The 16,939-nt window shown below is 42.9% G+C and overlaps 1 protein-coding gene and 1 long non-coding RNA gene across 2 annotated transcripts in view; both read right to left on the bottom strand.

The window, feature by feature from the left end:
* The window catches only part of LOC109289720, a 10,566-nt gene extending 7,801 nt beyond the window's left edge, over positions 1–2,765 (bottom strand). The window contains exon 1 of the long non-coding RNA XR_002095452.1: positions 2,109–2,765. This is a non-coding gene — a long non-coding RNA (uncharacterized LOC109289720). The remainder of the gene's footprint in view (positions 1–2,108) is intronic.
* A 966-nt stretch (positions 2,766–3,731) lies between these two features.
* The window catches only part of PLA2G15 (phospholipase A2 group XV), a 32,632-nt gene continuing 19,424 nt past the window's right edge, over positions 3,732–16,939 (bottom strand). The window contains exons 4-6 of the mRNA XM_019505920.1: positions 15,870–15,968; positions 12,197–12,421; positions 3,732–5,633 (exon numbers count right to left, since the gene is read on the bottom strand). Coding sequence (XP_019361465.1) covers positions 5,122–5,633; positions 12,197–12,421; positions 15,870–15,968 — 836 coding nt within the window. The 3' untranslated portion in view covers positions 3,732–5,121. The remainder of the gene's footprint in view (positions 5,634–12,196; positions 12,422–15,869; positions 15,969–16,939) is intronic.

A 16,939-nucleotide genomic window follows, 5' to 3' on the forward strand; every position in this document is an offset into this window, starting at 1 on the left:
GCATTGGGGGAGTCACTGTTCCCCCGAGCACAGCCAGGAGTGACCAGGAACAATGGTCACAAGCTAGCAGAGGGTAGGTTTAGGTTAGACATCAGAAGGCGCTATTTCACGGTCAGGATGGCTAGGGTCTGGAACCAGCTTCCAGGGGAGGTGGTGCAGGCTCCTACCCTGGGCGTTTGAAGAAGAGGTTAGATGAACACCTTGCTGGGGTCGTTTGACCCCAGTACTCTTTCCTGCCATGGCAGGGGGGTCGGACTAGATGATCTTCTCCGGTCCTTTCTGACCCTAGAAACTATGAAACCCAAAAACAGTTTCTCCTTAGGTTCAATCTCAACTTCGACCAGAACAACCTACTCCAAGCCTGGAAGAGTAACATAGTCTACGATGCATTCTGTTAGACTCATGTCCAGCAGCTGCTGCTTGCACCCTCTTTCTTCCTAGCCTGAGTGGTTTAATGATTTAGGATCCCTCTTTTATCCCAGGACTTGCGAAGAGAGACTCCCTCTTTGTTATGCACCATCAGGACCTTGTTATTGTTTCAATTCCTCTGAACACTTCCTTTGACTCTGAAGTCAGACAGTATATCCTGAAACCAGCTAAAATAAAGCTAGTTCTGTCCTTCATCTGCTCTCATCCCTCACTGAGAAAAACAGATAAAAACTTTTCCTCATTTATCCCAAAAAGGAGAAAGGAAAGAATAAACACTTCTTTGTAATTACTTTCCCAGGTCCCCTTTCCCCCCCACCCCACTTACATGAACTGTCTCCTATCCTCTTTATGACAGTTTAGTCACACTGCTAGAGGAAAAGCAAGCAACAGCAGATGCAGGAAAGAAAGCTGCCTGAGGGTCACCTCACCACTTTGTTCAGGTCACAGCCACCATTGGTTATCAGGAATCAGCATCTAGACAAGAAACCCAAGCAGAAAATGTTAAAAAAAAAAAAGAAAAACCCTAGCTGTCCAGTTTCTCCTACATAAGTCTCCAAATTGTAGCTTGCAATTGCAGTTGAACTGAACTGGTTTGAGCTGAACATTTACTCTAAGTTTTAAAAAATTCCTTGTTCCTCCTTAGTGAAAGAGGTAATCTCAAGCTACATGGGAAGGAAGCTATACTCCATTCTTTGGGTCAGCTCAGTATTTGATTAGAATGCAACTTTTTAAAAAAGCAGCAACAAACAAAGTTTGTAGTTCACAACCTATATGACAAAGAATCACAAAAAGCATTCAGTATTAGATCAACTTTATTACGTTATCAAAGTATGACAATAAAATATGCAAAATCTATTTAACTCATTCATACACCAAGAGGCATATAAAATGCTGGGTATCACCAGATTATGATCCATACAAAATACTGTTAAGTGTAGAGCAGCAAAGTAATTGCCAAGCATTCCCTGAATTCAAACAGGCCTTGAACACACAGTGCTTCAAGAACTGTCTTAACACCAAACTTCCTCCCTTTGGCCTGCAATTCCTTTGCAATTATTGCTTGATATTGAAATCTTCTGTTCCTAACAGAATCACATAGTGACCCTGAACCCTTGCAGAAGTATTACAATAGCTGAAGTCCCTCCAGCAATTTCTCTCTTTATATTTTTCAAAAATAAGTAATATATTTGGTCCTCAAAATTATTTTTGGTTTCTAAATGCATCCTAAAAACTAGGCAAAAAGGGACATGTTGACAAGTTGTAAGTAAATTGATATAAAATGGAAGGAATTTGAGCAAAATGATACACTTCAAATGCAGGGTGTGGCAAAGTACCCAAGGTACTCCTCTTCTCTTCTAGTGTCATATGAACCCCTTCCCAGCAATAGTTAACATTTCCTCTGACCTTCTCTGCAAGAACCTACACTGGTTGTATAAGTTTAGGCTATTACGGTGATACTGAAATACTTAGTTTTGCCCTGTAATGCAGAGAGATAAATGATAATGAAAATTTCCTTCTGTGCACATCATTCAACTTGCTCTACATTTTGAAGCATGTACACCAGGTATTTTAAAGTTTAGACTGATGACATCTCTCTCTCAATATGCAGGATGGGCGGAAAAGAAGAGTCTTAAAAAGGTTTGATGGAAAAGAAGTTGTTTCATCTTATATCCTCCAACTCCAATCAGTTAATTAGCAGGCCTGTACATATCTTAGCATGTTAATGATGAGAACTCAATTAAATCTAAGCAGAGCAACACTGCTCAGGAAAGCCCAGATTCAAACTGACATATTACAAGTCTGCTAGGTGTGGGGAGTTGTCAATTCCACCTTACAATGAGTTAAAAAGCAGCTAAGCAGACTTAGTTAGAAAAGGAGGCAACTCTAAAAGGCCCATCAGCTAATGGAAAACTAAGAGTAAGCGTGGACTAAGTTACTTGCATTAAGAGCAAGGTGTAAGTAGGGGTCTACCCAACTCAAGAAGGCAGATCACAGGGCTAACTGTCATTTTCATTAGCTTATCCTGGTGTCCCCCCACATCTGATTGGTCATGGGGCCCCAGTGACCCCACCCTCCACTGCTGATTGGTGGAGAGGGCTATCCATTGTGTAGCCTCATCCCTTGTCAAATCAGCAGCAAGGAGCAGGGGCCCATCTTGCCTTTGTGCTGGCAGCCCCTTTCAGGCTGAGCTGCATGGACTGGAGGACTCTCCAAAAAAACTAGCTAAGTTTTTGCCAGAAGCCTGCCCTGCACCCCAGATTGCCTGATTTCACAATTTCTGCAAAATCCATGCAATCATGATTTGAATAGTTCCCTAGGTATAAAGATATTATTGACTAAAAAAACAAAACAAACAAACAAACAAAACACAGGATTGATTTTTATCCCCAAAAGGAAAAAAAGTGCGTTGGAGTGACCAAATTCTAACAAAAATAATCCAGGCAGCTCTTTTGGAGCCATCCATTTCTTTTCAAGTCTAAAAAGGACCAAAGCTAAACTCTTCCTATAAAATTGTTAGAACTCCATAAAACTAAAAACGCATGAGTAGCCAAACAGATCCATAGAAAAGGAAACATCCTTCAGATCAGGTAAAGTTGTTAATCTAGATTCTTTCCACATTCCTCTGATATCCCTATTGGGTGCACCCAGACAATTACAGGTATTTATTGCAGACCAATCATATATTAATTCAGAATGGAGTCGATCACAGGAACAGCCTTTAAATAGAACTGTGGTACTTGGCACATGTATCTGGGAAAACCTACACTACAGAGCCCTACACCAAATACAGGCTTCAGTTATAAGGACTTCTGTGCCATATGATTTAAATAAAGTAAGCCACCAGTTACAAATAGCTGGGAGCAACTCAAATCTGCACTAGCATAAAGGAGACTGAAGCAGAAAAGTTTGTGCCATCGAATTGTTGAGCTCTAGCTCCCAGATTGATGATTAAGACAACAGACATTAAGTTCTGTTGGGAATACTTGTCCTACTTCAGTTATAAAAAATCTGGACGGTACAAAAGGAAGAGTAAGACCACATTAAAAAAAAGTCAGTGAATCCAGAAAGATTTTAAAACCTACCCATGACCTCAGTTAAGAAATTGAAAAGCGATTAACTAATCCAGCACATCTACCTACCTCATGCTTAACTTTCCGCAGTAGTAAGCACTTGAAACTGCTGTCATTTAAAAATATCTTACTTGCATCTCTCAATGGCAGCAACCTCCATCCATGCCTGACTGAAAATAATTAAAGTTTACCCTTTAAACTATTGGGCTCTCCTAAAATTATGAAGCAAAGTTGTTTGGTTTTTCCTGACGAATTTCAGTCAAGAACTCTGAAGGTATCTTTTCCTGAAGAGCCAGGTACTGAAAGCACTCAACAGAATTCTTATCAAAAGCAAAGAAATGTGATCAAACTGGTGACTTGTTCTAATGCTTGTGCAGAAGAATCTCAGTACCACTTCCCAATCAAGTCTGTGAACCTTACACAATAGGCTATTTAAAGTCTCTGTAACTGGGGAAGTACAAATGTGAAATTTTCACACTATAAAACTAATTTCTCAACCCTAATTAGGACCAACTTAGTGCCACTACAGGAAGTATATCTACACTAAACTTCTTGCCACCAAAATATGATTTTGATCCATATTAAAAGATTGTCAATGAACTGGAATCTGGATCTAAACAAAAGTATTTGGTTGGAAGCAAGTTACATACTTTAAACTAGAGTGCAATACAGTGTATCCCAGCTCTAGGAAATTTAGAGTTTTGCTTTGTTTTAAATAGTTGCCTGTTTATCCCCCACCTTTTGGCAAACAGTGGTAATTTTTCACGTTGACAAATTCTACATTTTCTGCATTTGCCAGTATTCATTGTTTGTGGATGTTGATGTTTGCTCCACATGTGAATGGCTATAGGGTTCCTTAAGTTTTAGGTTTTTCTTAGTGCTAACAAAGAAAAAATGTAAAAAGATTGCTAGCAGTCCTGGGGATCTAGATGCCAAGTCATCAAGGTCTCAGAGTAAAGGACAACTAGGTCTCTCCTGACTTTTGCAGATATGCCCAATAAGGAATCATAAGCATTAACACATCTCTTTTCCAGGAACAATATGAATGTTACAGAGAGGCTAGATGTAATGCGCACACACAAAAAAAAGCAAAGAAAAAAAAAAAGCAATATTTAACTCTAAGTCTGTTACACCTGCTGCTAGATCACATTTGCAAGCTGAACTATTAAGATATCAGATCTTGGAGGAACATTGCTGCCCTCCCAATTCTTGACATCTTTCTTTTTACTGCACAACTGACACTGAACAGTAAGCAATATTTCTCCTCCCAACAAAGATCACACATAGGAAATGGCATAGGCTGTACATTCTGCACAAAAGGGTTTCACATTCAAATGAACTTCTGTATGAACACTGGACACTTCCACTAGAGGTATCAAATCAAATGCACATGACAGACTTCCAACTGTGAAACACCATGATGCATTTTGAACACTCATTCAAGAGACAAGTGAGCATTAAGGACACCAAAACAGCTTTCTGAAAATGGCTTGGGGGGGAGGGGAGAAATGTCCCAAAAAACAACAAATAAATAACCCAACTGCCTAAAAACCAGGGGATCAAAAGGCATTTCCCCTTATTTAAGGGAAAGCATCATGGGAAAGAGAGCCAACATAAGGTGTCACAAACCAAAAAGCAGCTTTTTCACATAAGAAATGGTTGTAACGTTTGACAGCATCTCAATATGCTCATTTCCAGACAGCTCAAACAACAGCACCTCCTCCTCTTGCATGCCCACCCACTTTTGACACTGTATGGCACTCTGCAAGTTCACTGTACCATCCCCATCACTGTACACAATCTTGGGCTCTTTGTCAGGAAACATATCATAATAGAATGAGTCAGGGGTTTCTACACCAGTGCCATAAAGACAGTGGATGCGCACACCAGGTGGTATCATCTGGTAGACCAAGGGCTCAGTGTCTTGTCTCATAAGCCAGCCATCTTCAAAGTTGATGTCCTTATAGAATTTTTGATAATCCTGGATAGTGTAGTTAGCAGTGGGTGTGCTTACAAAGATCTTGTCTGGAGGCCATGTGTAGTTGTAAGGGAGCATCCAATTGGTTGAAACTGCAGATCTTTGCTGGTCTCTGATCTTAAGTGGACTGATGACAGGTATCCTGTTGTTGTCACCTGTAAAAAAGGTAAATTTTATTTTGTTACAGATTATGTTTTATCTGTGTTACTGAGCATCAGTTATTACCACTCAGACATATGGAATGCTTTCGTTGCTCAAGATAACAAACTTTGATGAAGATGCATCATTAGTGAGAAACGGCTTTTTAATGTTTTAAGAAACAAATGGCAAATTCCAATAACCACTGACACTTAAAAAAAAGGAACAAGTTGGACAAATGACAGATGGAACGTCTCAGTCAGATATTTTGTTTTAAGACCACCCCTCTGATATTCTTTTTTAAAAGGGCCCCGTCTCCTACTTCACAAAATTTTAAAGTTAAATGTTGGGGCTAATGTTTGCAAGACAGCATTAATTAGGCACTCTCCTAACCAACTGCAAACAGCTTGAAATGCCATCTTGAAAAATCTTATGTGTATTTGCAGTGACTCACAGGGACATACCCTCTCTCAATCTTTGAGGCAGGAGTAAGATAACATCAGCCTCCTTGTTTGTGTATGTAGAATATATGAGCTAAGTTACAGAATTAATAATTCTTGGCCTTCCTAGTTCAATAAGGTATTTTACAATTTCCACTAAAAACCATTTGAGGCAGCACTTTGCTTGGAAAAACAGAACAGATTACAATATGGTTTTTGCATCATTTAGGGTGAAGTAAGATGTAGCATCATTACTTATTTTCCTGCCTGTGTAAGAATAGTTATTGGGAGAAATCCTACAAACAGCTCTCACAAAAAATCTGAAACCTGATAGAGTAGTAAGAAAAGCCCACTTATGATAGCGGTATGTGGTATTTTCCATGTATATTGCACAAAAAAAAAATATTGCTCAAACACACACTCTCAAGACCCAGATAGATAAAATTAGATCTTGTCAGCCAAGTCTGATAATATCTCCAGTACAATATTAAATCATCATATTGATGATGAACAATAATGAAGGGCAACTATTAGCCTTCCCTACCACTAGCTATGTCTGTGGGAAAAATTTTGCCTAAAGCAAGGGTACAGGCTTGTATGCACCTCAGTGAGCTGGCTGTGAGATCTAGAAAGGAAGGAGCCCTGGATTCCAGCTGGGGCCTTTGTTCCTAGTGAAAGAGATGCATCCCCTGCACTTCACTTTTTCCAAGGACAATGTTAGCAACTTCAGAAGGAGCACCAAAGAAAGAACTGGATAATGGCAAGCCTGTGGCATGGTGTGTTAGTGCTGAACTAGAAAATGAAGAGAGACCATGGTTCAAAGTCCTTTTGGGGGAGGGATGCCTAGAATTCAGAACCTCCAGCATCCCAATGTGTGCTAATTATGAAGTCATGAGGGCAAGAGGGGCCCCCCTCCCTTTTCTGTTCCTGAGAGGCAAGTGTACTATGCACATCCACTCTGCATGACTACATGGCCATGAAGAATCATCCACTTGTACAGGGGTATGTGCCCACGTAAAGAATACCAACTTGTACCCAAGTGCCATTTTGGCAGACAGACCATCAAAAAATGCCATGTAGACAACCAGATCTGAACTACTAGGTGATCAGAAAGTAGGGAACAAAATATCATCCCAATAGACTGAAAAAAGTTTATCCAGTTCAAGATGCAGCCATAGCAATATTTAATTAATCTAGAACTAGCTGCATTTTTAATCCAGGAGGTGGCACTGTTAAAACAGGCACAGAGCCATAGCACACCATCTCCAATGCCATTCTTCAAAATGTTAGCATTTCCATGCAACTGCAGCTAGCGGTCATACTGCCCAAAGCTGATTAACAAAGGAAGCTTGAAGAGGGAATGAAAAAAAAAAACAGTAAGCACCAAGTCGTAAAGGCAGAAGAGGGGGCAGGTTGGCACCTGAAACTATGGTTCAAGAGAGGCCTCTACCAGCTACCATTTGACAAAACAGACCATCACCTATGAGAGCCTTTGCATCTCTGAACCAGTTCACCTCTAAAAAAAAAAATGTCACCACCCTGCCCTACCAGATGCCTTGCTTCAAACTAGCACATCTGACTATCTATTTATGAGAGTCCTGAAGATAACCTCAGAGCCCTATCCAGGCATTTTGGCACTCAGTGCAGGTCATGTGCATATAACATTACTTCCATTTGATCTGGCATCCTCTGTGTGAGAGTGCCCAATAAGTGCACCACTGGCACTGCTCTTGCTATGGTATTGGATATTTTTATTGCTTTCCGGGGGGGGGGGGGGGGGTTCATGTTTGACCCTAAAAATCAAAGCAGTTCCTTGTTCTACTGTTTTAAAAGGTAGCACCTGCAGTTGAGCTTTTTCCTTCTTTTAACTTATGGTCTAATATAAATGTCTAACCCTGCTTACCTCATATTAAGCACTAACCACAAGATGCTGAAACAAACCTGAGCTGCAGAATCCAACTGTGAAAGGCTGTGTATGGAATTGTTAAAGATACTGGGATCCATATTCTGTGAAATGTCATTAGTTTTCTCACTCTAGGAAGAGCTTGTAGTACCAACTATTATTAACATTGTCCGAAGTTGTCTTCGGCAAACTTAAACCACATTCAACACAGACTGAGAGGTCTCTCTGTGAGAAATATTCAACAAAAAAAGTTGACCATTTGGGTAAAAAAAGTAGGGAGAAAGAAAAAAAAAAAGCAGGCTTCTTTGATGTTAAAGTGATTGCAATCTTTTCTTTAAGCAACTATTAAACTCTTGTGTTTTGGAAAAGAGAACCTGAAATTTGGTAGGGGGCTGCTTTTGTGCATCAAGGCTCTATTACCCACCCCACCCCACAAGAAAATCCTCCCAAATTTGCCTACCTCAAACTTCAAAAGAAAGAAAAAAAAAAACCCAAACTTATTTTCACATGGTCAGGAGAGAAGACTTTGGTATTAACCAGTTAAGTTCTCCAGATTTTCTCATCTAAGTTAATCACACTCCAGCTTGGGCTAAGCAGTTTTCCTGACAATTGCAGCACTGCTGCCATAGTTCTAGATACCTGAACAGAACACCAGGAGCCTGTCCTTCCTGTGCTGTTAGTAACTAGCTGGTGCTCTTGTCATTAGACTAAGCCATCATGGAAATGGCCTGATTCAAAATGAAGAAACAACCTCCCATGAGCTAGAGGGATTTCATAGATATCATAGACATTAGGGATGAAAGGGACCTCGGAAGATCTTAGAGTCCAGCCCCCTGCCCCAGGGGCAGGAAGTCAGCAGGGGCCATAGGATCCCAGCAAGATAAACATCCAAATGTTTCTTGAAGGCATTCAAAGTAGGTGCTTGAACCACCTTCGGCAGCAGTCTATTCCAGACCTTGGGGACTCAGATAGTAAAGTTCTTCCTTATGTCCAGCCTGAAACGGTCTTGGAGGAGTTTGTGACCATTTGATCTTCTCATCCCTTGGGGCACTCTGGTGAACAGATGTTCCCCCAGATCCTGGTGAGCACCCCTTATAAAAAAAAAAAACAAAAAACCTATAGGCAACCACCAGATCACTTCTGAGCCTTCACTTTTCCAGGCTGAAGAGTTCCATAGCTCTCAACCTCTCATCACAAGGTCTGTTTTCCTGACCTCTGATCATGTGCATGGCTCTCCTCCGCACTCTCAAGCTTCTCCACATTCTTTTTGAGTTGTGGAGCCCAAAACTGGATGCAGTACTTCAGCCGTGGCCTCACCAAGGCCAAATACAATGGGAGAATGACGGCCTGGGATTTGCTTGAGAAGCATCTATGGATGCAAGCCAGCGTTTTGCTCATTTTACTAGCTGCAGCATCACATAGGTGGCTCACGTTCATCTTGTGGTCAATCGTGACCCCCAAGTCCATTTACTCTGTAATACTAGCCAGCATAGCAGTGCCGAGCCTATAAACATGTTGAAAGTTTCTTCCCAAGGTGGAGAACCTCGCATTTCAGTGTTGAACACCATCAGGTTTTCATCTGCCCATTTCCTGAGCCTGTTGAGGTCTACCTGGATTGCCCTCCTGTCCTCAGGTGTGGACGCTTTACCCCAAAGTTTAGTGTCTTCAGCGAACTTGGCCAGTCCGCTTCCGACACCAATGTCCACATCACTGATGAAGATGTTGAATAGTATAGGCCCAAGGACAGAGCCTTGAGGGACCCCACTGGTCACAGGACATGACAATTGATTTCCATCAACTACCACCCTCTGGGTCCGACCACACAGCCAATTCCCCAGCCAGTGGATCACGGTGAAGCCGAGGCTGCAGTTGGCCAGTTTTGTTAAGAGGTGACCATGGGATACCAGATTGAAGGCTTTTTTAAAGTCAAGATACACGACATCAATCTCTTCTCCCTTGTCCTGGTTCGCTCCCTGCAGGTCTGAGGATGGAGAGGTAGGTGTAAAGAGGTAATGGGCAAAGGGGAAGAGATTGGCACTGTCTAGCAAGGAAAGACCAAAAGTCAGTGAAGAAGAAAGAGCCCAAATATGGAGCTAAGACTTAAAGGCTGCATTATTTTAGTTGTTGTTGAGATGGATCTGAGGAACTGTAGTGTCAGAAGAGAACAACTGTCCACCCAAGAGGCTGTAACAGGGAGCTTGGGTAGAGGAAAGACATTACACAAATTATTTAAGGTAGTATATTGGAACTAGAAAAACTAGCCAGGAGGTGGGTGAGAGATTACAACTAAAGGCAAGAATGGGGAAAGGAGGAGAATTGGGCTGCAGTGGAACTGGGAAAGAAGAAAAAGCAGATGGGGAACACCTGGAAAAGGAAATGCTACACACTGACCCTAGGACTGGCTGGACACAACCTGGAGCAGAGATAAGCAGCATGATGGGTGAACAACAGGGCTTGAGCAGACAAGGAAAAGTTTGCATCTGTAGTGAAGGAGTCTGGAACATCATACCAGACCTCACCTCCTATGAAAGCTGGAAGGCAAAAAGTGAATGGAACAACAGATGCAAAAAAAGAACAAAGTAACTCCAGCCCTTAGCAACTAAATTTTAATTTCACCTCTGCAAGAAGAGTTGCTGTGTAATGCTACTGAAATAACTTAAGCCACACATGGTCACAAGTTTTGTTCCTCATTTTATGGCTGCCTTATCTTGGAACCTCAAATCAACCAACCAACCAACCTACCTACCTACCTACCCACCCACCCTCTCTCTCTACAGAAATACATGTGTAGAACAGGAGTCACTAGGAGCTTTGCTTTGTACTTAATGGAAGTGCTATAAAAATGCCAAGATCTATAAAAACAGTTCCTAATCATACCAACTTGGCATTCAAAAAAAACAAAAAACAAAAAAACAAAACAACTGATGGCTACTTCTATCTTTACCCTTATGCCTCAGCTGTCTATCTGTGAAATGGTGATAAAAATGCTTTCATCTGGGAGTTGGGCTAGTAAATTCATTTGTACCCATTTGACACTAACTAAAACTGTGAGCACCACTGAAGAGATGAGTAGACAATAATCCCTTTTTTAAATGTGTAGTATGAATAGGTATGAGACCACAGATTGAAGAATGAGGATAAAAGAAAGGTCAGAATCCTGTTGCACATTATGCACCCAAATATCAGTTTCAAACCTGCTTAGCTGCCTGTTTTGGCACCTGGTTTGCAATCCTAGTCCACATACAGTATAAATACACAAAAAGGAGTGTCCACATGGCCATTGTGCTGCATAATAGGCTGTGCTTTGGCCAGGCAAGTACATGGTTTCATACAATGAACCTGGGAGAACACAGGTCCAAAAACAGTAACTGAGCAGGCAAAAATCCTTGACTGCTAGATTGTTCTAGTAACCATATTTTAAAATTTCAGAGATGGCTATATTTTAGTAGAAGTTGAAAGTATGCCTATGCAAGCAAAAAAAGATACAGCTGCTTGTACATGCAGTCAGCCACTCTGGGATAGGAGGTGTTGTAAGTAATTATTGCAACAGGCAAGAAACAATACATAGTAAGTATGGGAAGATCCTATGCTAATACTAACACTGTTCACTTCCTGTTACTCGGTATACCATCCAAAAATGCTTTGATGTCCACCTTAGCTACTCTACATGATCTCATTACTACCAGTCATAAGTTTTAGAGAATCTCTCTCTAACTTGGGTGTGTCTTGCTCAGGTATTTGCCAATACCTTTGTTGCTGCCACCACTTAGGTTTCTCAGATGTTAGGAACTCCCATGTCTGCAGATGTTGAATTTTAACCCCCAAACCAGCTATCATGACATTTATGTGAGGAAGCTTATGAATTCAGAGTCCATTTTGCTTTTCTAAAAATCAGAGAGTAATTCAGACAGATGTAAGGAAAAAGGAAAAGGGATGTGCTGGAAATTTACCATTGGTTCAACATGAAGTAAACTGAAGTGCAGCTGCTCTGAGAAAGAAAAAAATTGGGTGAAAGGATGAGAAACTCCTGATCAAGGGATACAAAACAGTTGTAGTTTTTAATGGAAAAAATCCACACACCAGAAAGATGGAGCTTGAAACTGATATGGCTATCACATGGGCAGAATGCTGTTTATTTGAAAGTTCATGACATGTCAATCTACAGCCTCTAAGGTTATTGTTAGCAATAGCCCCTGTAATATCTTATGGCTCTTCAGTTTAAATTCAGCGTACATACCTGAAGCCAGCACTCGGAGGGTTTTAGCCACACCTCCCCATGGGGCACCTAGCGACACATAATCCTTTATGTACTTGTCTTTCCATTCTTGAGTCTGGTGATTGAGGAAGTACAGTGCGTACATATTACCCATACTGTGGGCAATTAACACCACAGGACTTCCATACTGTTCATACATAGACTCTATCATCTTCCGAAGGGCAACAAAATAGTCTCCATTCTCATCTAGAAACATCAGACAGGCAGTTTATGTAGAATAGTCAAATGAAGTGGATTTACAAAGTGCTAGCTTTCCATATACTTTATTTATTTATTTTAATGCTAGAAGTGAAATAAGCAGGTTCATATAAAAAAGTAGGGGTGCACCAATAGAGATTTTGGGGACCAATACCAATAGTCAATACTTAAGGAGGCATATCAGCCGATACCAATCTGATATCTGATACAGCTGCCATCAGCTGGTAAATCTGTTGTGGTGGAAGGGGAGGGGGGGAAGAAAGGGGCATAGTGGGGCAGATCAACATGTTCTGCGGTGAGAGAGGGGGCAGGGGCAGGCGATGCCTAGCCAGGGCGGAGGGTGAGGACATGGAACGGAGGCACAGCTCATGGGGTGGGAGTGGCTCCCACCTCTGCTTGCACCCCGGGATGGTGGTGGTGGGAGGAGCTTTTCTTGCCAAGGGCTGGGCTCGATGCACGCTCTGACAGTGCTGGGAGGAGGCTGCAGCCACCCCAAGTTTCACTGCTGCTCTGCTCCCAATCCCACGCCACCACCTACTGCAGCCCCACTGAACACCCTGACTCTACCCAGGCACCACGAAAAGCCAGGGTTACAGTGGGCAGTGAGCAGTGGTGTGGGGCTGGGAGCAGGGCTGTGACAAAATTTGGGGTGGCTGAAGACTCCTTCCAGTGCTGCTGGAGCCCACTCCGAGCCCAGCCCCAGTGAGAAGAGTCCCATGCAGCACCAACTCCAGCTCCGCCCCACAGCTGCAGCCCACCCTGCACCGTGCAGATCTGGGGGCACCCCCCACCCTACCGGGGTGCAAGCACCAGCGGGAGCCACCCCTGCTCCACAAGCTGTGCCTAGGTCCTGAGACCACCCCCCACCCCGGCGGGGCAGCACCTTCCCCCTCCCTCACTGCAGAACATGTTGATCTGCCCCTCCCCCACCCCACTCCCCCTTCTGACTTACCTGCTGGAGGCAGTTCTCCACACTGCCAGCTTTGCTCCGGGCTGCTCTGTGCACAGCACAGGCATTTAATCAGCCAAATTAGGCTGATATAAACAATTTTCTTCATGTCGGTACCAATCTGATATCGGACCGATGTATGGGGCACACCTAAAAAAATGCCGTGTTATCAGACGCCAAGGTGTTTGCCTGTGAAGGACTTAAGCCTCTGTGGTTCGGTCACAAGCTCAGATGAAAGACACTAATAAATATGTACTACTACAATATATATTAAAGGGTAGGAGTTTCTCAAAAAAGCACCTGACTGATTAAACTGGAAAAAAAAAAAAACAAAAAAAAAACAAAAACCAATGGCAAGATTCCCATCAGCTTTAATTAAACTAATGCTGAATACTTTCAAAAGATCAGCATTGTTCTTCAAAAACCGAGCATGTTAGAAGCTTCAGGGAAACTTTAAAGTAGACCCTGAAGTCAGTCCGTTTTTTACTTTTTAAAGTAATTACCAGCTTATTTTGAAGTAATGCTGACATCTTTAACAAAGATTGTGCAATCCCTGCTGAAACAGTACCTTTTCTGTACAATTCATAGCATTTCATGAAGTAGATTGTTGCCTATGAAAGCTCATGCTTCTCTGAACCAGTCTCAGGTGTCATCCTGCCCTACTTCTGCTTTCCTGTTTGTAATATCATTAAAACATTCTTCAAGGAATGAAGTAAAACCCATGTGTGTAACCCTGTGGTAAACCCTTTCAGGTCAAGTGCAGTAGAAGTCAGTCACTTCATTACAAAAGTCAACCTAGATGATTTTCTTAAACAAGTACCAGTATATCAACAAAAATATATTTAGGTTTTAGATCTTTTAGCATTAGACTCTAGTGGGCAAGGCAAAGCCTGTTGTAATAGCAGCATATTTTTACAACTAAAGCTTTGCTTCAGCACACCTGCACATGTAGTATGAAGAGCAGGGGCAGGCAATTATTTTGGGTGGAGGGCCGCTTACCCAGTTTAGGCAAGCTGTCGAAGGCCACATGGGTAGCCCTACCCTTTGACAGGTGCCCTGCCCCCTAGTCACCATCTTGAGACCAATGTCCCAGGACCAGCATTGGTGGGGCCCAAAGCAGGATGCAGGCTGGCAGGGGTCTGTGGAGCCAGGCTGGACTGCACTAGCAGGGAGAGGGGGGAAGCTGGCCTGGCTCCACAGAGCCCCTGCTGGCCAGGACCCTGTACACCTGCCACCCTGCTCTGGGGCCCTGCTGGCACTGGCCCCAGAACACACTGGTGCAGGCCCTGTGCTCCTACTGGCTCCAGCCTGGGCCCCGCGCCAGCTCTGGGCTCACCCATTGGGGCTGTATGCAGTGCCAGCAGCTGTGGCCCCTCTGCTTACCACACTGGGCAGTGTTTAGCGTTTGCTGCTGCCGCCCACCTAGAGCTCACGCGCTGAGCAGCACAGGGGTGGTGGTGGCAAACACTGCCTGGTTCAGCAAGAGGTGGAGCTACAGCTGCTGCCTCCATGTGCAGCTCCAATGGCTGAGCCCAGAGCCAGCGCTAGGCCCAGGCTGGCAGCGGGGGCAGGTTACAAGCTGCTGCTGAGTGTAGGGGGCAAAAAAGTGGCCCCTCGCTGCAGCCACTCCCAGCCCATGTGGGGCTGCCTGTGCCTGCTCAGGACAGCTCTGCATGGGCTACAAGTGGCTGCAGCAGAAAGCACCAGCCATAGGGCAGGCAAGGGGCCACTTTTTCCCCAGGGTCCTCCCCTGCCCTTCCCTTTCCCCCTTACCTGAGTTTCTGGCACGGTGCATCCACATGGTCCCAGGCCAGAAGCCCCTCCTGGGGCTTCCGGCAGGGCCAAGCAGGCCCTGCTGTTGCAGGAGCCTGCCAGGGCTTCCCCTGGGTCCTACTGCCCCTGGCTCCTGCCATTTGACAGGAACAAAGGGCAGATAAATATTAATTCTCTCAATTTTTTTAGGGGCCCCATGGGCTGTATTTTGCCCACCCCTGATGAAGAGAATATCCTTTATCCATGCTACAGACAAGAGATGGAAAAAGTGAGACTACAGTGTAATTAAGATTACAAGGGTCTGAAATTCTTGCACAGATGAGAAATGTATAGGTTTGGACATTGCTCCTCAGCTCCGAATTAAGGACACTACATAAAAGAAGTCTATTTTTCAGGACCCAATCCAAAGCAATTCTATAGCACAAGTTTCACTTGGGGTGGCACTAGGGTTTTGAGGACTAGGCTTTAAGATTGCCCAAGTTAATTTCAGTGAAGTTTCAGACTTTCTATTGCTATTAATTTGGGGGCTTTGCTGGAGTTAGACGTGTGTGAAATTACACATGGAGATTTTCCTTGTACTGGGACCCTAAGAGCAGTTCTGATCAGGACTAAGATCTAACATGGAATCCCAAGGGGAAAAGGAGTCCTGAACAAGAAAAAAAAAACCTGCCAAGAACAAAAGATACTTTATTTAGATAGTGAAGTCTCACTCACTTGGTGCCTTCCGCCAGTCATAAGGAGCTCCTCTTACATCTTCATCTCTCTGGTAGCCCCAATCTACCAAACTCTGCACCAGTGTGTAAAAGTAAGTACCTGCAGACAAAAAAACACCACAGGAGAGAAAGAAGTACAGCGAAACGCTTACCAACAAAGCGGCCACCATACAGGTTTAAAATCAACAGTGGGCACATCTACAGGAGACGCTACTGCATTGGTTACTGCACTTACTTAGTACTTGTATAATCAAGTACTAAATAAATGCATAGTAACCAGAGTTACTGTGCAGTGGTGCTAGCAAACCCCTTTTATGTGATGCTACTTCACAGTAGCCTAATAATACCATGCGTATTAGCACTATTGGTGCTGTGATATGCTACTGTGCAGTATTATTTGGCTACTGTGCAGTCAACACCTCATACAGAAGCACCCAGTGAGGCTGAAATTTAACCCTATAGTAGGTTGCTCTGCCAACATGCATAGAGTTTTTAATTAACTGTAATAATCCTTTAAAAACACAATAAAGAGTCATCTGTATTAGGCAAAATGAAAAAGATTCATGTTAGGCACCCAGCAGAAATACAAGGAGACTTAATTCTTTGCTAAAAAGTTAACTAAATTAATTGTAAGAAATTTTACCACATTCTTCCTTTCCTCCCCCATGACCCAAATCTTCCTTCATTTTGTACATACTGCCCTCTTCCCTCAGATTTACCTGAATAGGGAAACATTTCTAATGACTGTATACACTAGAGTTTTAACTGGCCGTTAACCTAAGGCAAACTTGAGGTAACTGACAACAATTAAGGCTTTTCCTGCTCCAGTTCACCTGTTTGTGTGATTTGCCCTAGGGCAAAAAATTGTTGTGAAACTAGATTTGTTTCTGTCAGAGGATCAGGAACTTTAATGTACTTCAGCACTTTGCATTAACACAATGCCTTATAATAACAAAGAACAGACAGTATTTGCAGACTGGTATCACATGATAAAAGGCAACTGGCATTTTACTTCAACTGATTAGTGAAGTTATATCCTAAGCAAATATTGCAACAAAAGTAGCAACCTTG

This window comes from Gavialis gangeticus, unplaced genomic scaffold, assembly GCF_001723915.1.
Source record: "Gavialis gangeticus isolate Ggan-Ray unplaced genomic scaffold, GavGan_comp1, whole genome shotgun sequence".
Classification (NCBI taxonomy): domain Eukaryota; kingdom Metazoa; phylum Chordata; order Crocodylia; family Gavialidae; genus Gavialis; species Gavialis gangeticus.